A 14,483-nucleotide genomic window follows, 5' to 3' on the forward strand; every position below is an offset into this window, starting at 1 on the left:
TCGATTTTCAGAGTTCTGACTGCCATCGGGCTGCCAGCTAGTTCCGGTCCTGACAGGAAGTCACGTAAGCTGGGATCCTAAGACAACCCGAAGCTGCCCGAAGTTTCCAAAATCGAACACTCGGACAGCTGGCCGCGGTATAAACGCAAACATGCCACCCACATGGCAACGGCCTGCGCGCTCTCGGCGTAGTCGGTCCACTTATGCGTTGCCAGCTTGAAAATATACAGCTGTACTCGGGAATACGATCACTTTTGCGAGATTTCGCGCGACTGCGCATCTCACTTTGCGCAGCGTAACAAACGGCCTGCAACGTGTCCGATGCCAAGACTCCAAATCGCACGCAATGAATCGCGAAAGCGATCGCTCGAGGATGCCTCGAGCTTTGACATTCCTCCAGAAATTATTGCCGAGATTGACTCAAACATTTACACCTGAACTGCAGCTCTGATTCTGATTTGCATAATATTCTAGTCATATTACATGCTGATGAAAGCGCTGTTAGCTGTAGTCATTTATACGCATTTCATAATATTTTTTGTATGTTCCTGCATTTACTAAAAGCAGCTTTCAGCGTTGGCTTTGACAATGTCTTCAGAGTTACACAATAAATGAAAATGTAACGTTTTTCCATAACGTGGCTACTTTATTGGCTACATTTCTGTATCTGGCCAATGTTGGCTACTTTTCTGGCTACATTCCGAGATTTCTTGGCTACTTTTCACGTTTTGGACCTGGCAACCCTGGCCGGGAGTTGTTTTGGTCGGCGGCACATGACAGCACGAAAAAATTTCGGGGGGGGGCTGAAGCCCCATAAGCCCCCCCCCTCCCCCCCCTGGCTACGCCCCTGATACAAGTTGACGCAACTCATGGTATTTACCACACCTCTTACGCTGCGAGTGGAAGAGCCCTCTCCAGCATTAGTGATGTCCCCTCCCCCTTCCCCAAAAGGAGAAAAAGAAGGTAGAAACTTGAGCTGAGAAACTTAACGCCGTCTTGTAAAGCAGCTTTAAATGAGCGTCAATATAATAACAATAAAGAGCATCATATTATACTCCATCGAAAGGAAATGTACTGAACGGAGGCATTTGCTCGATTTTTAAGGATGAGTAACCAGGTATCTTTTTCTGCTTTCGCACTCTGTTCGTTACAGCCGTGCAAGACAGTACAGTTTTCAAAATAAACAGCTACTAATTATGGGTATCGTGCTTTGTTACCATACTCAAGGGGCAATCGTTTGTATTTATGCCACTAAACTGTCAAAACAGGTGTAAAGGTGGGCGAATATAAACTTTTTCCAATACGAATGGAATACAAAGCGTAAGTATCGAATATCAAATCTATTACGGAAGAGAAACGCACACGCACTTGTCTACAATAGGAATATCTGTTTCGGTACAATTAGGTACCACGCCTGTACCGACTAGTTAAAGAACGACAGCTAACTATCAGGAAACAAATTATCAGTTTTAAATACAAGATTACTAACTGTCATTAAATAAAACTGCACGAACAGCCTCTGAAAAAACGCTACATAAACGGCTACCAAAAAGAAAAAAAAGCTGCTGAAGGACGTGTGCTCTGTACACCCGTGTAAAAGTAGAAGGGCCCCTTGCAAGGAAAACATCACAGGTTGTAGCACAAAAGATAAAGAATTCACGCAGAAACTCCTCTGGGAGCTGGCTAAGTATGCGTAACCATTGTGCCACTTGCTCATCTCACAGCCCAGTGTCATTATGAATGTCATAAAACTTGATCAGACCAGTATAAACGACAGCGCTGCGGCGACACGAATTGCTGCGGACGGCGGCGCAAAGTGAATTGATGACGCAAGCAAACTACTGCAGGTGGCGGCGACAGGTGTGCTGATGACGTTCCGATCATTATAAGCCATTATCGCTCTTGGCGCTTTATCCATCCGCGTCGAACCGTTATCAACCGTGATCAACCGTAACTCCAGCTGCGTATGGCACGGCCGTGCCGGCCTGTGTTCTCGCCCCTTAATTCGCGTTGAAGTGAGATGCGCGGGCCCTATCTTAAAGGCGATCTGCAATGGGGACACAGTGCGCCGAATGCTGATAGCTTTGTGTGCGCTGTGTTTTTGCTGCTTAGTTCGCGTTGAAGCAAAAGTCAACACGAAAGTGAATTCGCTCGGGGCTGCGGGCTTTATCTTGAAAGCGATCGTCTTACGTTAGGGTCGGGTTTCATCGTTGGGTTAGGCAGAGAAATGCTTACGCATTTACAAGGCTACCTGAGTAGATGGTCGAAAGCTCTGACAGACTATATGCGAGCAAAAAACACAAGTTGTCATGCAGGCTTCTGCCGCCTATTTTGCTTCTACACTGAATTCTAACACTTCTGTCATTGCCTTGTAGTGGATCCGATTCCGCCGCCGCCGGCCTCCTCGGCGTGGAAGGCACGTACAATAAAGGCTCAGTTTCACCGCCGCTCGGCTGCTCACCGGTTGCTCTCAAAGCGCGCAGAGAGAAAAGAACGAACTTTGAGAGCAACCGGCGAGCAGCCGGGCGGCGGTGAAACTGAGCCTTTATAGGATGTGCCTTCCACGCCGAGGAGGCCGGCGCCGCGAACATAAACATCCGCTCGTTGTGCAGACGCTCACGGCGGCGGCGGCGGAATCGGATCCACTACAGCCTCATTTCTGACAATTTGTTTAGCAGACGAAAAACAGTCCCCGAATTGTTCCTTATTGAATACGAGTATGAAAAGTTCGTGTGTAGCATTCGATTCATTTTCGAAACTTCGACTATTCGCCTACCCCTACTCAGAAGATATTACAGCTTTTCAGATTCGTTTTTTTTCTGATGTAAGCAACATGAAACAAAGGTTCTGAAGCGCTCGAAATTTAGCCGTACGCACTTCATCAATGTACATGTGACGTAAATTGCAGGAAAATTTCCATTATAAAACGTTGCTTTTTGAATGATTCAATGGTTGCAGTCATTTATTTTGACACCTTGTCATTTGTTTTGAACATTTCTGTTGTTTTAAATCATGTAGTGAAGTATTTGAGCGAGAAATTAGTTCGTAGTGTAAAGGTGCGGGTCACGTAGGGTTTTCTAAGCCGCCACGCTGGGCATTTTAGAAGTGGTTGGCAGCACTAAACAGTATCTTGTCAACAAATGGGAGGTGCACCATTCCTTGCCCCATTCGCTCCCGCTAAGTCTAGCCAATCAACGCGCACTAAATGTGATATATACTCGAATGTGACCAATGGCGAAAACGGCCTACAAAGGATATCCTATCAGCGGTTACTTGACTACGAAGCGCCGAGTTAAATTGTTGTTACAGGCGTACTTTCACCACTATCATAAAGTTATATTGTATAAAATACCGTGTTTCATTATGTTATTATTGTTCCTCTTTATATTACGTAACCAACTCTCCTATACAATGTCTTGGCGCTTGAGGTTATGTCAAATAAATAAAAACAAATAATTGAGTTGGGCGGTGGGCCCTATAGCGGTCAAAGACGCCGAAATGTGACTCTTCAGTTACCAAAGGGTAACTGACTTATCTGTGGTATATATACCTGTATGAACTAATACTGTGTGCAATGCGAAAAATTAAAAACATAATCACGCCGCCACAAACGTCACACTGGTGTGAATGAATGCTCGCGCCTTTGGGCTAACTCTAATTGCTGTCGCTCTTGGACGACTCCGCTAACTTTTGCTGCGTGTTAACTGAGGTGGACGGCGTCGGCCGTGCACGCAGGAGCCTCGAAGGAAGGAACTTCACTCGTTTGGGATCCGTTTCGAGACTGGTTTATTTACAAAAGATAGATCGAAGAAAGGAGAAGGGAAAGAGAGAAGTTACACAAAGTCCACGTTCACTTTTGGCCGCACCGAGGCCTTCGTCCTTGTCGGGGGCGCCCGCGCCTCGTACTGAGTAGGCGGTTCGCCGAAAAGCCGGTGAAACGGATCAGCTTGTCAGTAGATGCGCCGGCCGGTACGTGGTGCAGTAAGGTGCCCCTCGCCCGTTCGCCGGCTCCCTCTCTCTCTTGTGTCGTCGGTCCCCCAACCACGGGTGCAACAATGTATGGTGCTCGCTTGCGACTTTCAACATCCTCCCCCCGCAATGAGCGCCGGCTCATTCCCGGCCACCATTGTTCGCACAGGCTTCCTCCGTGGGCTGGCACCTCGCTGAGCTCGAGTGGGTACAAGGCTTGTACGGGTCGTCGCAGTTCGCTTTGGTTCGGGAGAAGGATCTTGCAAGCGCGTACTCGGCCATCTCTTCCAGGAAAGGTCTCCAAAACACGACACATTTTCCACATCTGGCGTGGAGCCCGATCATCCCGGAGGAGAACTATGCATGTCTCCCTCACCGATGCCTCTCCCTCTGCCTGGCTTTGTGATAAGCGCTAAATGAAGTTGCAGTAGGTATTCGCGTCTCCACCGTTGCCAGAATGAGTGAACAAGCCCGGCGCGTCGCCTCCATTGGTGTGTCTCTGCTGCCGATTTGACTTCTGTGGTTTCTCGGAAGGGAGGCAATTTCGTTAGCTGGCGACCGACGAGGAAATGGGCTGGAATCAAGGGCATAAGCTCCCCCGCGTCCGAAGACGCGAAAGTCAGTGGGCGAGAATTTACAGCAGTCTCGGCTTGGGTTAGCGTTTGAATTTAGATCAGGTTCTGCGAAGAAGACGTCGTCCAGTAACAGCTTTCCCGCCGCATTGGAGGAGGCATCGAATACGGCTCTCAATTTGGTTCTTTTGCTACCAGGCTGGAGAACACCTCGGTGTGGCATGTAGTAAATGGGCCCTAGCGGGGACTCACCCAGTTCGTTCGCTTCCTCGGCGTGTCCAGCTTGCAGGTAGTTCCTGATTGCCTGACCGTAGTCTAAAATTGTTTCTTCATGTCGCAGCAGCTTCGCCGTTAATGAGTGAAGTCTGCGCGATGCTGTGCTCTGATTGTCCGTCAAGTCTGATGCGTTCTCTTTCCATGGGAGAGCTACTTGGTGTCTACCGTTCTTCTGGGTGATGGTTTCTTCAAAGGCCCGAAGAACGCTGTCGTCTTTGGCGGTCAGCTGTGCATCGTCGACGATCCCAAGGTGCTCCAGATGCCAGAATGACCTCAGTTGACGAGAAATTTCGCAGGGTGCTGTGGTCACACCTACCCGAATCACTCCGGTGCTTGTTAGAAAGGTTGCGACGGGCGATGTAGACTGTGCCCTGCAATGTCCATCCAAACGCAGTCTTCATGGCCACGAGCTTCTCACCGAGGCGCTTGACATTTCCTGTTGCTATATCCCAGTAATGATCAGCCCCGATAAGCAGCTCAACTCCAACACCAGGATGACAGCCGGCAGGCAAGGTGTCAGCAAGCTGGAGGCCTTGTTCACGAGCGATGCTAGCCGTGGAGTCGTCAGGTGGTGGGAGGAGGTCTCCGCAGATCTCGGGCACCTCTAATGCTTCGATCCGGACTCTGGTGTTGTTGCGCCAGTTTCGCAGCCAGCATTCCACACGATGACACCTTCTTTCTTCAGGCGGTCTCTCGCTTCCGAAGGCGTAGATAGCTAGCGTCTCCCCTCCTATGACGCGAAGATTGAGGCGCCGGGAAACCTCCTGTCGTACAAACGTTCTTTGGCTGCCACCGTCAAGCAGCATTCTCACCAGAGCACTCTTGTGCTGGCCTTCCGCATACGCTCGTGCAGTCTGTAGAAGCACACGGGTCTTTCCCAGTGCTGGTCCCACCTGAAGTGACGATTGTAGTGTTGTCTCTGCTGGTGCAGCACCTCCGATTGAAGGAGGGCGTGTCGGTCTTTGATTGAGCTCGCAGACGCCAGTTGCATGTCGTCCAGAGCATTTGGCACACTTCAGCCACCTTGCAGTTCTACACTCAGCGGCACGATGCTTCTTTTTCGCACACTTGTAAAAGCGCCTCTCTCTTGACATCACCTCCTTTTTCTTGGCCATGGGCACGGGGGCGACACAGTTCGCTGGTTGATGTCCCTCTGCACCACAAAATGCGCATTGCGCTTCGCCGTCGGTTACGGCGAGAACAGATGCCGATGGTTTTTGCGGACGAACGTCCCCTTTGATTGGCGCTTTCTGTTTGATAGCGGCGTCCTGGTACCCCTGGCGTAGTGCACTCTGTGCTCTCTCTGTGCTCTTAACCTCCTCTCTCATAAAATCGAGGAAACCGAGAAGCTCGTGTTGTGGCGTTTCAGGTGAGGCAGCCTTCCGTCGGAAGTACGTCAAGCAAAGCTCACTTGGGATACTTTTACGAAGGACGGTGAGAAGCAGCGTGCCGTAGGTGCTCGACGACACTCCCAGCGCCTCTAGCTTCGGACTCCCGAGCGGATTTCGTCGTAAAGGCTCCTCAGCCTTTCGATGTCCCGCAGATCGTGCACTGGGCGGACGTCAAGCAAGCGCGACATGTGGTCCTCAATTATGACGTCCTCCTTCCCAAATCTCTCAATGAGGGTCTTCACTGCGATGTCGGTAATTTCTATCGCTGATCGGTAACCCTTCTATGGCAGCGACGGCTTTTCCAGTTAAGTAACTTGTTAGGTACTGGAACTTGGCTATTGCAGGCAGGGCGCTGTTCTTGTGAATAGTCGATTCGAATTGGTTCCAAAATTTCTGCCACGAGCGCAGGTCCCCGCTGAATTTTGAGATTTCTAACTTCAGTAATTTGGTTCTTGCCGATAGTGGCTGGAACGTCGTAGGTGGGATGGAACCGATGTGGTATGCTTCCTGCGTTGCCTGTCACTGACGGAGTTGTCGACCGGCTCTGGTTGGCTGTCTGACTCCTGAGAGCTCTCTTGATCTTTGTTTTGAGGAAGCAGATTTTCTGGGTGTATGCAGCACAAGCTTCTAATTCTGCATCTAATTCTTGAAGATCTATCTTCTTTTCGATGCTCTAGTTAACAGAGTTCAACTCATCTGCTTGTTCAAGGAGAAGGTCGAGGCGTTCCTCAAGCTCACCGACTTGGATGGTTGGCGATTGCAGTGGGTCGCTGGCGGCTGCGATGATTTTCTCGATTGCTTGTCGCAGGGCGGCTTGCTTCTTTTGTAGTCGTTCCATAGCGCTTTCGATGTCAGCAGGCGAAGTATTCCCGGATTTCGGCACCAAAAATGTAAATGAATGCTTGCGCCTTTGGGCTCACACCAAAATAAACACGAACTGAATGAACATGGCGGCGCCGTAGTGCCGCATCATTCTGGCGCCGTTAGTTGCGTATATGATAAATTCGTTTCTTTATTGTGCTATTTCGCTTCTCGCTAAACAAATTATATTGTTAAAAGCTGCTCAATAACTGAAATGAACTTTTGTGTCCCTTTTCTATGCATTACATTTTGCGTCGTTCAAAGCGTTGGTGGCGAGGCTAGGCACTCCTTCAAACCGTTGGCGGCGAGGCTACGCACTCTGCCAGCTAAGTGCGTTCCGTGAACGTACTCCGACTTGAGTGCACTCATCTGAGAGTACACTCCGCTGCGGCGTTAAGATTTGGGAAAGTGCACTTAAAAACCGAGTGCACGCGCCGTAAGTGCACTCAACTTGCCCGCTTGACAGGGGTATAACTCTTTGACCACTTGCAGAAGTACGACTGCGCATGCGCCAAAACCGGCCGCGGGGCGGCGCTTCGTGAGCGCCGTCTCCGTGGTTGGAAAGCAAACTGCGCTGCTCGGGCGTGACATGCCGGCCAACTGAGTCGCTTTCGGCTGCACGAGCTATTATTATGAAAATGGAAATAGTAATTTCTTCAGATTTCCGCCCGCGAAGGTTAAAGTGGAGAAGTTTGTGGACGGCAGCGGTGAAGCGGTCGAACCCGGAATACACGCCGTGGCAGCTAACAGTGCATTCTAGGATCTGTGGCTTATGCAGGCGACTTCTATTCCCTTGTCATCTCCTGCCAGTTCTGCAACGCTGAACAGAAGGCCAGCGACGTGCTGGCAGGGCTCGCTGAGGCTGTAAAATATGAAGAATGCAGTTTTCCTTCGCGCTCGTCACTGAGTGACCCTGAGTATACGCGAGTACGATTAAGCGATTTGTGAAAAACGGCGCTAACAGATGCGGCCAGTCTATGTTACGTCATGTCATTTGTGAGTCTGCGCTCATCTTCTTTTTTTCCGTACATATCAGTTGTGTTGCGCTCTCTTCCAACATGACTTCGAACCAATTCGTCAAACTATCTGCCTTGATGAGTATTCGCGAGTGAGCGGGAGCGTACTGGCCTGCGGACGCACACGCTGCTCATATTTAAGCTAATATAACATATAATAAAATAGGTTGGCGTGAGCTTTGAGGCCTTAGCGCTCACAAAAACAGACTGAATAACCTACCGCGTACATATAGCGTATGCGAAATTTGGGATACGGCTTCGTAAACCACAAGCATGCAACACAGCAGTTTGGCGAAACAGCACGAGATGAATATCAAATTTGCAAGCTAGAACGTGTACATCTGTTGTTCCATGCAACAACTAAGAGTTCGGGGAATGCGACAGGCATAAAGCACTCATCCGGCCACGCATTCACAGTGCTCTCCGGCAATGTCGCCAATGGCTTTTGTGAACCATGCTGTAACCACGTAGATGCCCGACTTCATGGATGGCGTGTGCGTAGCTCCTATGAGGCCAAGTGGAAGGTCCACGGTGTTTACGTTCAGTTTTATGCGCTTAACTTAACCCTATTTTTTTAAAGCCCATCGGCGGTCGGACGAAGTGTTGGTTTAAAGCCCATCGGACGAAGTGTTGGCATGAAGATAACCCCACGCACTGTCGCTCATTATCCAGCGCTCAGAGAAGTCAGCTGTCGGTCCCATTTGCAAAAACGGCAAGAGTCGAATGAAGTCCTCTTCAATCATATTTAAGGCAGGTCATATATGGCAACTACCAAAGAATGTCGACGCTTTCACAAAACGTGAAAGAAGCTCTGCAAACACAACGTCGCCACTCGATGCCGCCGTACCAAAGCAAGGCTGGAGCCGGGATGTTTTCCAACCAAGCGGCGAGGCGCAAGCTTCCCGTTTTTCGCGCTAGGTGGCGCTCCAACTTCTGCAAGTTAGGGTGCCTCGATGCCTGCCCGCCGCGCCGCCGTTCAGGGTGGTGACAGCCCCGCGGCGCCGCCATATTGGTTTGAAGAAGCGCCTCGCGCGCCCGCCGAGCTATCGTTGCAGAGGGCAGGATTCTCACCAATCGCATCGGAAGCTGAAAATTTCTGGCATGTGTGGAATTATGCTTTCGTGCTGAAATACAGAGCTCATATTCTGTTGTAAAAAAGCACAGTAGTCATGTTGGCAGAGCGCTCCGGTGTTACAAGGAGAGGCGATTGGCGAGTCGGAATGTTAATTGAGTTTTCACTGTCGCAATATTATTTCGTTTGGACGGTGGAAAATTTTTTGACAAAACCGTTTGAGAAATTACACAACGCTTATCTGTTCACGTGTTGGTAGGCTCCCTCGAAACTTTGAAGAACATGTTTCGTTTGCTGCGTTTAACAGCAGTTCACGGCCTTATATCACAGAGTCCCAGCCGTATTTTTATTTCACAGTGATCCTGTACACGATGAGCCTAGATTACACATGAGCTACAATTTTGAGCTTCCAATTAGTGTATTGGTGGCATAATAGCACTCTGCATAAGCATATCTCTAAAGCAAATGCGGAGGTTCAAATGTGTTTTTAATGACAGCGGTCGTTTCATGCACTCAGTGAGGTTTACAGAAAACAGGTAGCTTGCGAAAATGTATATAGACTTTGCAACATAAATTTTATTCAAGGTTAGCACCAGCGACTGTCTTGCTGCCATATCCGTCACATGAATCATCAGGCTGCATCAGCCAACGCAAATAGATGCGTAGCCTCAGCGTTACAAAGCGCTCAAGTAGTCTTTTGTTCAGAGTGGGGTGGTCACTGCAGTGCACCGAAAAAGGAGGTACACATTCTTCCAGGATGCGCCTCAAAGTTTTCATGGGGCTTTTCAATCGGCATATGTCACTTTCCTCAGAAAACTTTTTGAAGGCACTCTCCCAGCTTTCAACGAGGCTCAGTACTCCTCGACTAACGTAAGTAAGGTTCCTTCCACCACTCACATATTCCTTCATTTGTACAAGAGCATGTTCCTCTCCTACTTCTTCTGCAGTAAGCGCATTTGTGCACACAGCACAAGAAGTTACAGATGACAGCAGTGGCCTCACCAGAAACCCTGCTAGATGGGCCACAATGTTGCTTTCAATATGAGAAAGAGGCTCAAGATCTTCAAAATCAAAATCATTTACGTCAACTGGGACTTCTTGCTGTACGTGCCTAATTTCCGCAGAAAAAATGTCTACGAGGTACTCACTGTCATCAATGTCATAACTGGTGGATTTTGGCACTTTCAAGAACTGGCTCACGGAAAGAATCTTTATGGCATTTTTCACGTCATATATGGACTCGGGACTGGTTTCAGCATTCTTATAACAGAGAATAAGTTCTCCAGGCAGTCCTGTGCAAACCGTCCTGCTAATACAAACTTGTATCCACATTCCTTCAGGAGAAAAATGTGCAGCTGCAAAATAACATTCGTCGACATAACAACACCTGCCTGGCATGGCTTCCATACCTTCTTCACACCAATGCTTAGGCTATTAATGACCTCAACAGTGAGGTTTAGCACTGAAATTGCTTCCCTGTATTTCTCTTCATTCATGAAGCTAAGAGCCACAACTGGGTGGCGAGCTGTCATCAGGGAGTACCACTTTGAGATCAGTTCAAGGAACCACGCAGTTGTCTCAGCTTCAGGTGGTAGTAGCCGCTGCTCGATATAATACCGAATAGCTGCAGGCGACTCTCTAAATAATTGTACAGTTATTCCTACTTTCATTTTTGTAAAGTGCCCAGTGGACACATGCACATGGGTTAAATTAGGTGCAACTTGTAGCTGATCGCTATCTAAGTTCAAAAGAGCCTCAACGTGTTCGACTGTTATTTCAGTTGTCGGTAAGTTGAACCGTGAAACTATCTCGCTACTCAGGTGCATCGGATCTTTCCGAACAAAATGTCCCCTCACGTTCTTCAGCACATGGGCAGGGTCTGGCATAAAATGTAGTGTCTCGTTGCTTATGAAGGGATGCGGCACACTGGACACTGTAACAGCGTTGCGAGAGGTGCTTAAGTTCAGTGACCTCCACATCGCGCGGTTGGAGCTTCCCATGTCAGAAGTGACACACCGCACACGAAGGCCAATGTCTGTGCAGAGCTTGATAAGGTGGAATACGAAGTCCTTGAGCACATCTCCACTGACGTAAGCACCTGTGTAATGAAAAGCAATTACTTGTTTCCAACGGGTATTTGTGCCACCCACCATAAAGACAAGCGCATGCTTTGCTGGCTGGTCAGATGAAGGCAATGTTATCATTCCAAGCAGAGTATCGTTGCCACGGTCAAGTTCTATCCCACTCCGGATTTCCATCTCATCAAGAAATAGTATGCAATCTTTTTCAATATCTTTCATTGAAGATATTTTTGTTTGCATTGCAGACAATATTTCATGCAGCACGCCAGGCTTGAAAGACAGATGCTGCAATCTTCTACATAGTGTGCGCCGTGATGTCAGGGGGTAGCCTTGCTCTATGAGGAGGTCATAACCTGTACTTCCACAGGCGAACTTGAGTTGCAGTGCCTTTTTTTACTGTGTCGGCACTCCACGTGCGACATGTTCTATCCTGCCTTTCTAGAGCTGTCTTCTGGTCTTCGTTCAGATAGTTCAAGTTGGCAGTCAACATTGTGACCTTTGTTTCCAGCTTGGCTGCTTGCCTCGTAGCAGTCCTCATCTTCTTTTTAGCGACAGACAGACTTTCCTTAAGCTGAGAGTTTTTCTTCTGCATGTCCCGGAGAGCTTTCCGCATTTCGCTTGTTGACAGTGAGTCAACGTCCAGGATGTCACAGTGCTCCTCCTGTTCCTCTTCTTCTGTGCTATCACTGATGCAGAGTTTACCTGTGTCTAACTCCTGATCGTTGGGAGATGAAGGTCCGGGTGAGGCAATATCTGTCGACTGAAATGATTCGGTAGCTGAAGTTGCAGAGTCAGCTAAACTTCGTCGCCTCACAGGAGGTTTCCTGCATTTCGGTTGCGCTGCATGGAGAAATAAAGGCATTCATATTCAATACGCATAACGCTTGTAATTGGAAGTAACACAGTGACTCACAAGAAATCATTACTTACGTCTAAAATCAAAGAGAGTCGGAACTGCAGTAGACTTCAGCAGCCGCCGCCCGTCTTGTCTGGCATTTTCGTACTGGTCAGGCTCAAAGTGACGCTAGAAAATGTTAACACGGAAGCAATCTTAGAGACATGCAAGCACACAGAGTAAGCGGGACAGGCACTTCATGCAGAGGCACTTATATTCACGAAAGTGTCATATTGACACCACCGAGCTGATCACTGCTAACATTTTGGTTATTTACTGGGATGCTGAAACAAATTCGCATCATCGAACTTTCGGCTTATACCACCGCGATTATTCACGTACCGCTATCAGGATAGCAGTGAAGGTGCACTGAGTCGCGACACGTTGCGCGCACAAAGTAGAGCGACATAAGCATGCGCACCTGCAGCTGCAAACAAACAAGATAGAACAGTAAAGGGAAAACTACCGAAGGCACCTAAGTCTCCCTACATAGGCTTTCCAAAAATATATGACTAAATAATGCAGCGTAATCAGCAATTTAATTACAATACTAACAGTAATTAATTGAAACCTCTAATGATCGCAGCGTAGTTATACTGGACATAAGCAATCCAACGATATAACACTTGCGGCTGTATACTAAACAGGCTGCACAGCCACCGCGGACACCTTCTGTACACGTCACGTATGAAGAGGAAATGCTACGCGTTAAACGACGGCCGACCAACTTAGACAACTTCCCTATCAAACTCCGAGGCACAAGCAAGCTTCGATCACATACCTCGCATATCTTAGATGTGTCAGTCGCTTTCCACTTCTCCAGCTTCACTTGAGCCTCCCACTTCTTTCTTCTCTCAGGGTCTCGGGGAAACCGAAAAGTCCGCAGTCCTTTTTTCCATGAGCCGGTGCACAGCGGAACGCAGCAACCCGTCATTCTCTTATCTTGTTCACCCACCCACGGGTGAACGATAAGAATACTGTTACACTGCAAGAGCGTGTGCGAAAATATTTTCAATGTCGGTTGCTCACGAGAGCACGAAAATGCCGCCTCACCAACTCGTCGACCGCACGGGAGACACGAGCAGCGGGCAGTAACGTCGAACCAATATGGCGGCGCGTCTGCCGAACGGCGGCGCGGAGCGGTACAAAGGCTGTCACCACCCTGGAACGGCGGCGCGGCGGGCAGGCATCGAGGCACCCTATGCAAGTGGTCAATTGCTGTCGCTCTTGGACGACTCCGGTAACTTTTGCTGCGTGTTAACAGCGAATTGTCACGGCGAAACTGAGGTGGACGGCGTCGGCCGTGCACGCAGGAGCCTCGAAGGAAGGAACTTCACTCGTTTGGGATCCGTTTCGAGACTGGTTTATTTACAAAAGATAGATCGAAGAAAGGAGAAGGGAAAGAGAGAAGTTACACAAAGTCCACGTTCACTTTTGGCCGCACCGAGGCCTTCGTCCTTGTCGGGGGCGCCCGCGCCTCGTACTGAGTAGGCGGTTCGCCGAAAAGCCGGTGGAACGGATCAGCTTGTCAGTAGATGCGCCGGCCGGTACGTGGTGCAGTAAGGTGCCCCTCGCCCGTTCGCCGGCTCCCTCTCTCTCTTGTGTCGTCGGTCCCCCAACCACGGGTGCAACAATGTATGGTGCTCGCTTGCGACTTTCAACAAGTGGCACGAAAAACTTCAGAATTCAATTCACATTAAAGCTCCCGCACTAGCTCCTCATGACGTCATGGATTTTAACGGCGTCCAACTTCTCAGAGTTAGTTCACTGTTTGTCGACAAGCATTAACCGCGTTATAAAAAAACCAAAGACTATTCTTAGAGAGTTTTGATAACTGTTTTTAACATAAAATCGACCCCTTCTGCATGTGAAGATACCTTCAAATTCCCGACGTTACACCGAAGTATAGCAGTGTTGCGGTTTGGGCGCGAGATTCAAGGAGACACTTCGGCCTTTATTTTGTGCACTGACAACTAGCCATCTTGCTCCATATAAATGCAATGAGCACTAAGAAATAGTGTCTTTATAACGCTTCATTAGAACTAGCGGCTTGTCCCGTCGGGCGTTGCGCTCTTTCGCCACGTCTGGCCCTCGCGCCACAAAATACATCCTCATCACGTCTCGTCTGTGTTTAGTTTTAAAGTGACGGCAAATCCGGCGCGCCGTCTATTTGTCTCCCGGTCGCCGCGTTCTATGGTCTCCCAAAACCGAAAAAGGAGAACCGCTATACGACTAAAGCCGCTCTATCCATGCACCACTGCCAAAACGTGTATGTAAAGGCTTTAACTACAACTATTGAAGGATGTTGCACGGAAGGGTGTTCATAACTGCTCAATGGCATTTCCCTCCC

At 48.9% G+C, this 14,483-nt stretch overlaps 2 protein-coding genes across 4 annotated transcripts in view; both read right to left on the minus strand.

The window, feature by feature from the left end:
• LOC139052689 (medium-chain acyl-CoA ligase ACSF2, mitochondrial-like) overlaps positions 1 to 14,483 on the minus strand; it is a 166,976-nt gene that overhangs the window by 76,444 nt on the left and 76,049 nt on the right. The gene's annotated exons all lie outside the window — the stretch shown is intronic.
• LOC139056107 (THAP domain-containing protein 1-like) lies at positions 10,403 to 13,133 on the minus strand. Its single transcript, XM_070533993.1, has 3 exons — positions 12,915 to 13,133; positions 12,169 to 12,262; positions 10,403 to 12,078 (listed from the first exon to the last, which is right to left on the minus strand). Exons 1-3 carry the CDS (start codon positions 13,065 to 13,067, stop codon positions 11,585 to 11,587), a joined length of 741 nt encoding a protein of 246 aa, XP_070390094.1. The 5' UTR covers positions 13,068 to 13,133; the 3' UTR covers positions 10,403 to 11,584.

Source organism: Dermacentor albipictus, chromosome 1 (assembly GCF_038994185.2).
Source record: "Dermacentor albipictus isolate Rhodes 1998 colony chromosome 1, USDA_Dalb.pri_finalv2, whole genome shotgun sequence".
NCBI lineage: Eukaryota > Metazoa > Arthropoda > Arachnida > Ixodida > Ixodidae > Dermacentor > Dermacentor albipictus.

What these genes read in the sequence shown, in the direction of transcription:
- LOC139056107 (XM_070533993.1), bottom strand. Translation starts at nt 13,067, where the DNA reads ATGACGGGTTGCTGCGTTCCGCTGTGCACCGGCTCATGGAAAAAAGGA. An exon ending in ACACATCTAAGATATGCGAG is followed by an intron (nt 12,263 to 12,914) that starts GTATGTGATCGA and finishes AACATTTTCTAG; the next exon opens with CGTCACTTTGAGCCTGACCA. An exon ending in GACTCTCTTTGATTTTAGAC is followed by an intron (nt 12,079 to 12,168) that starts GTAAGTAATGAT and finishes TTCTCCATGCAG; the next exon opens with CGCAACCGAAATGCAGGAAA.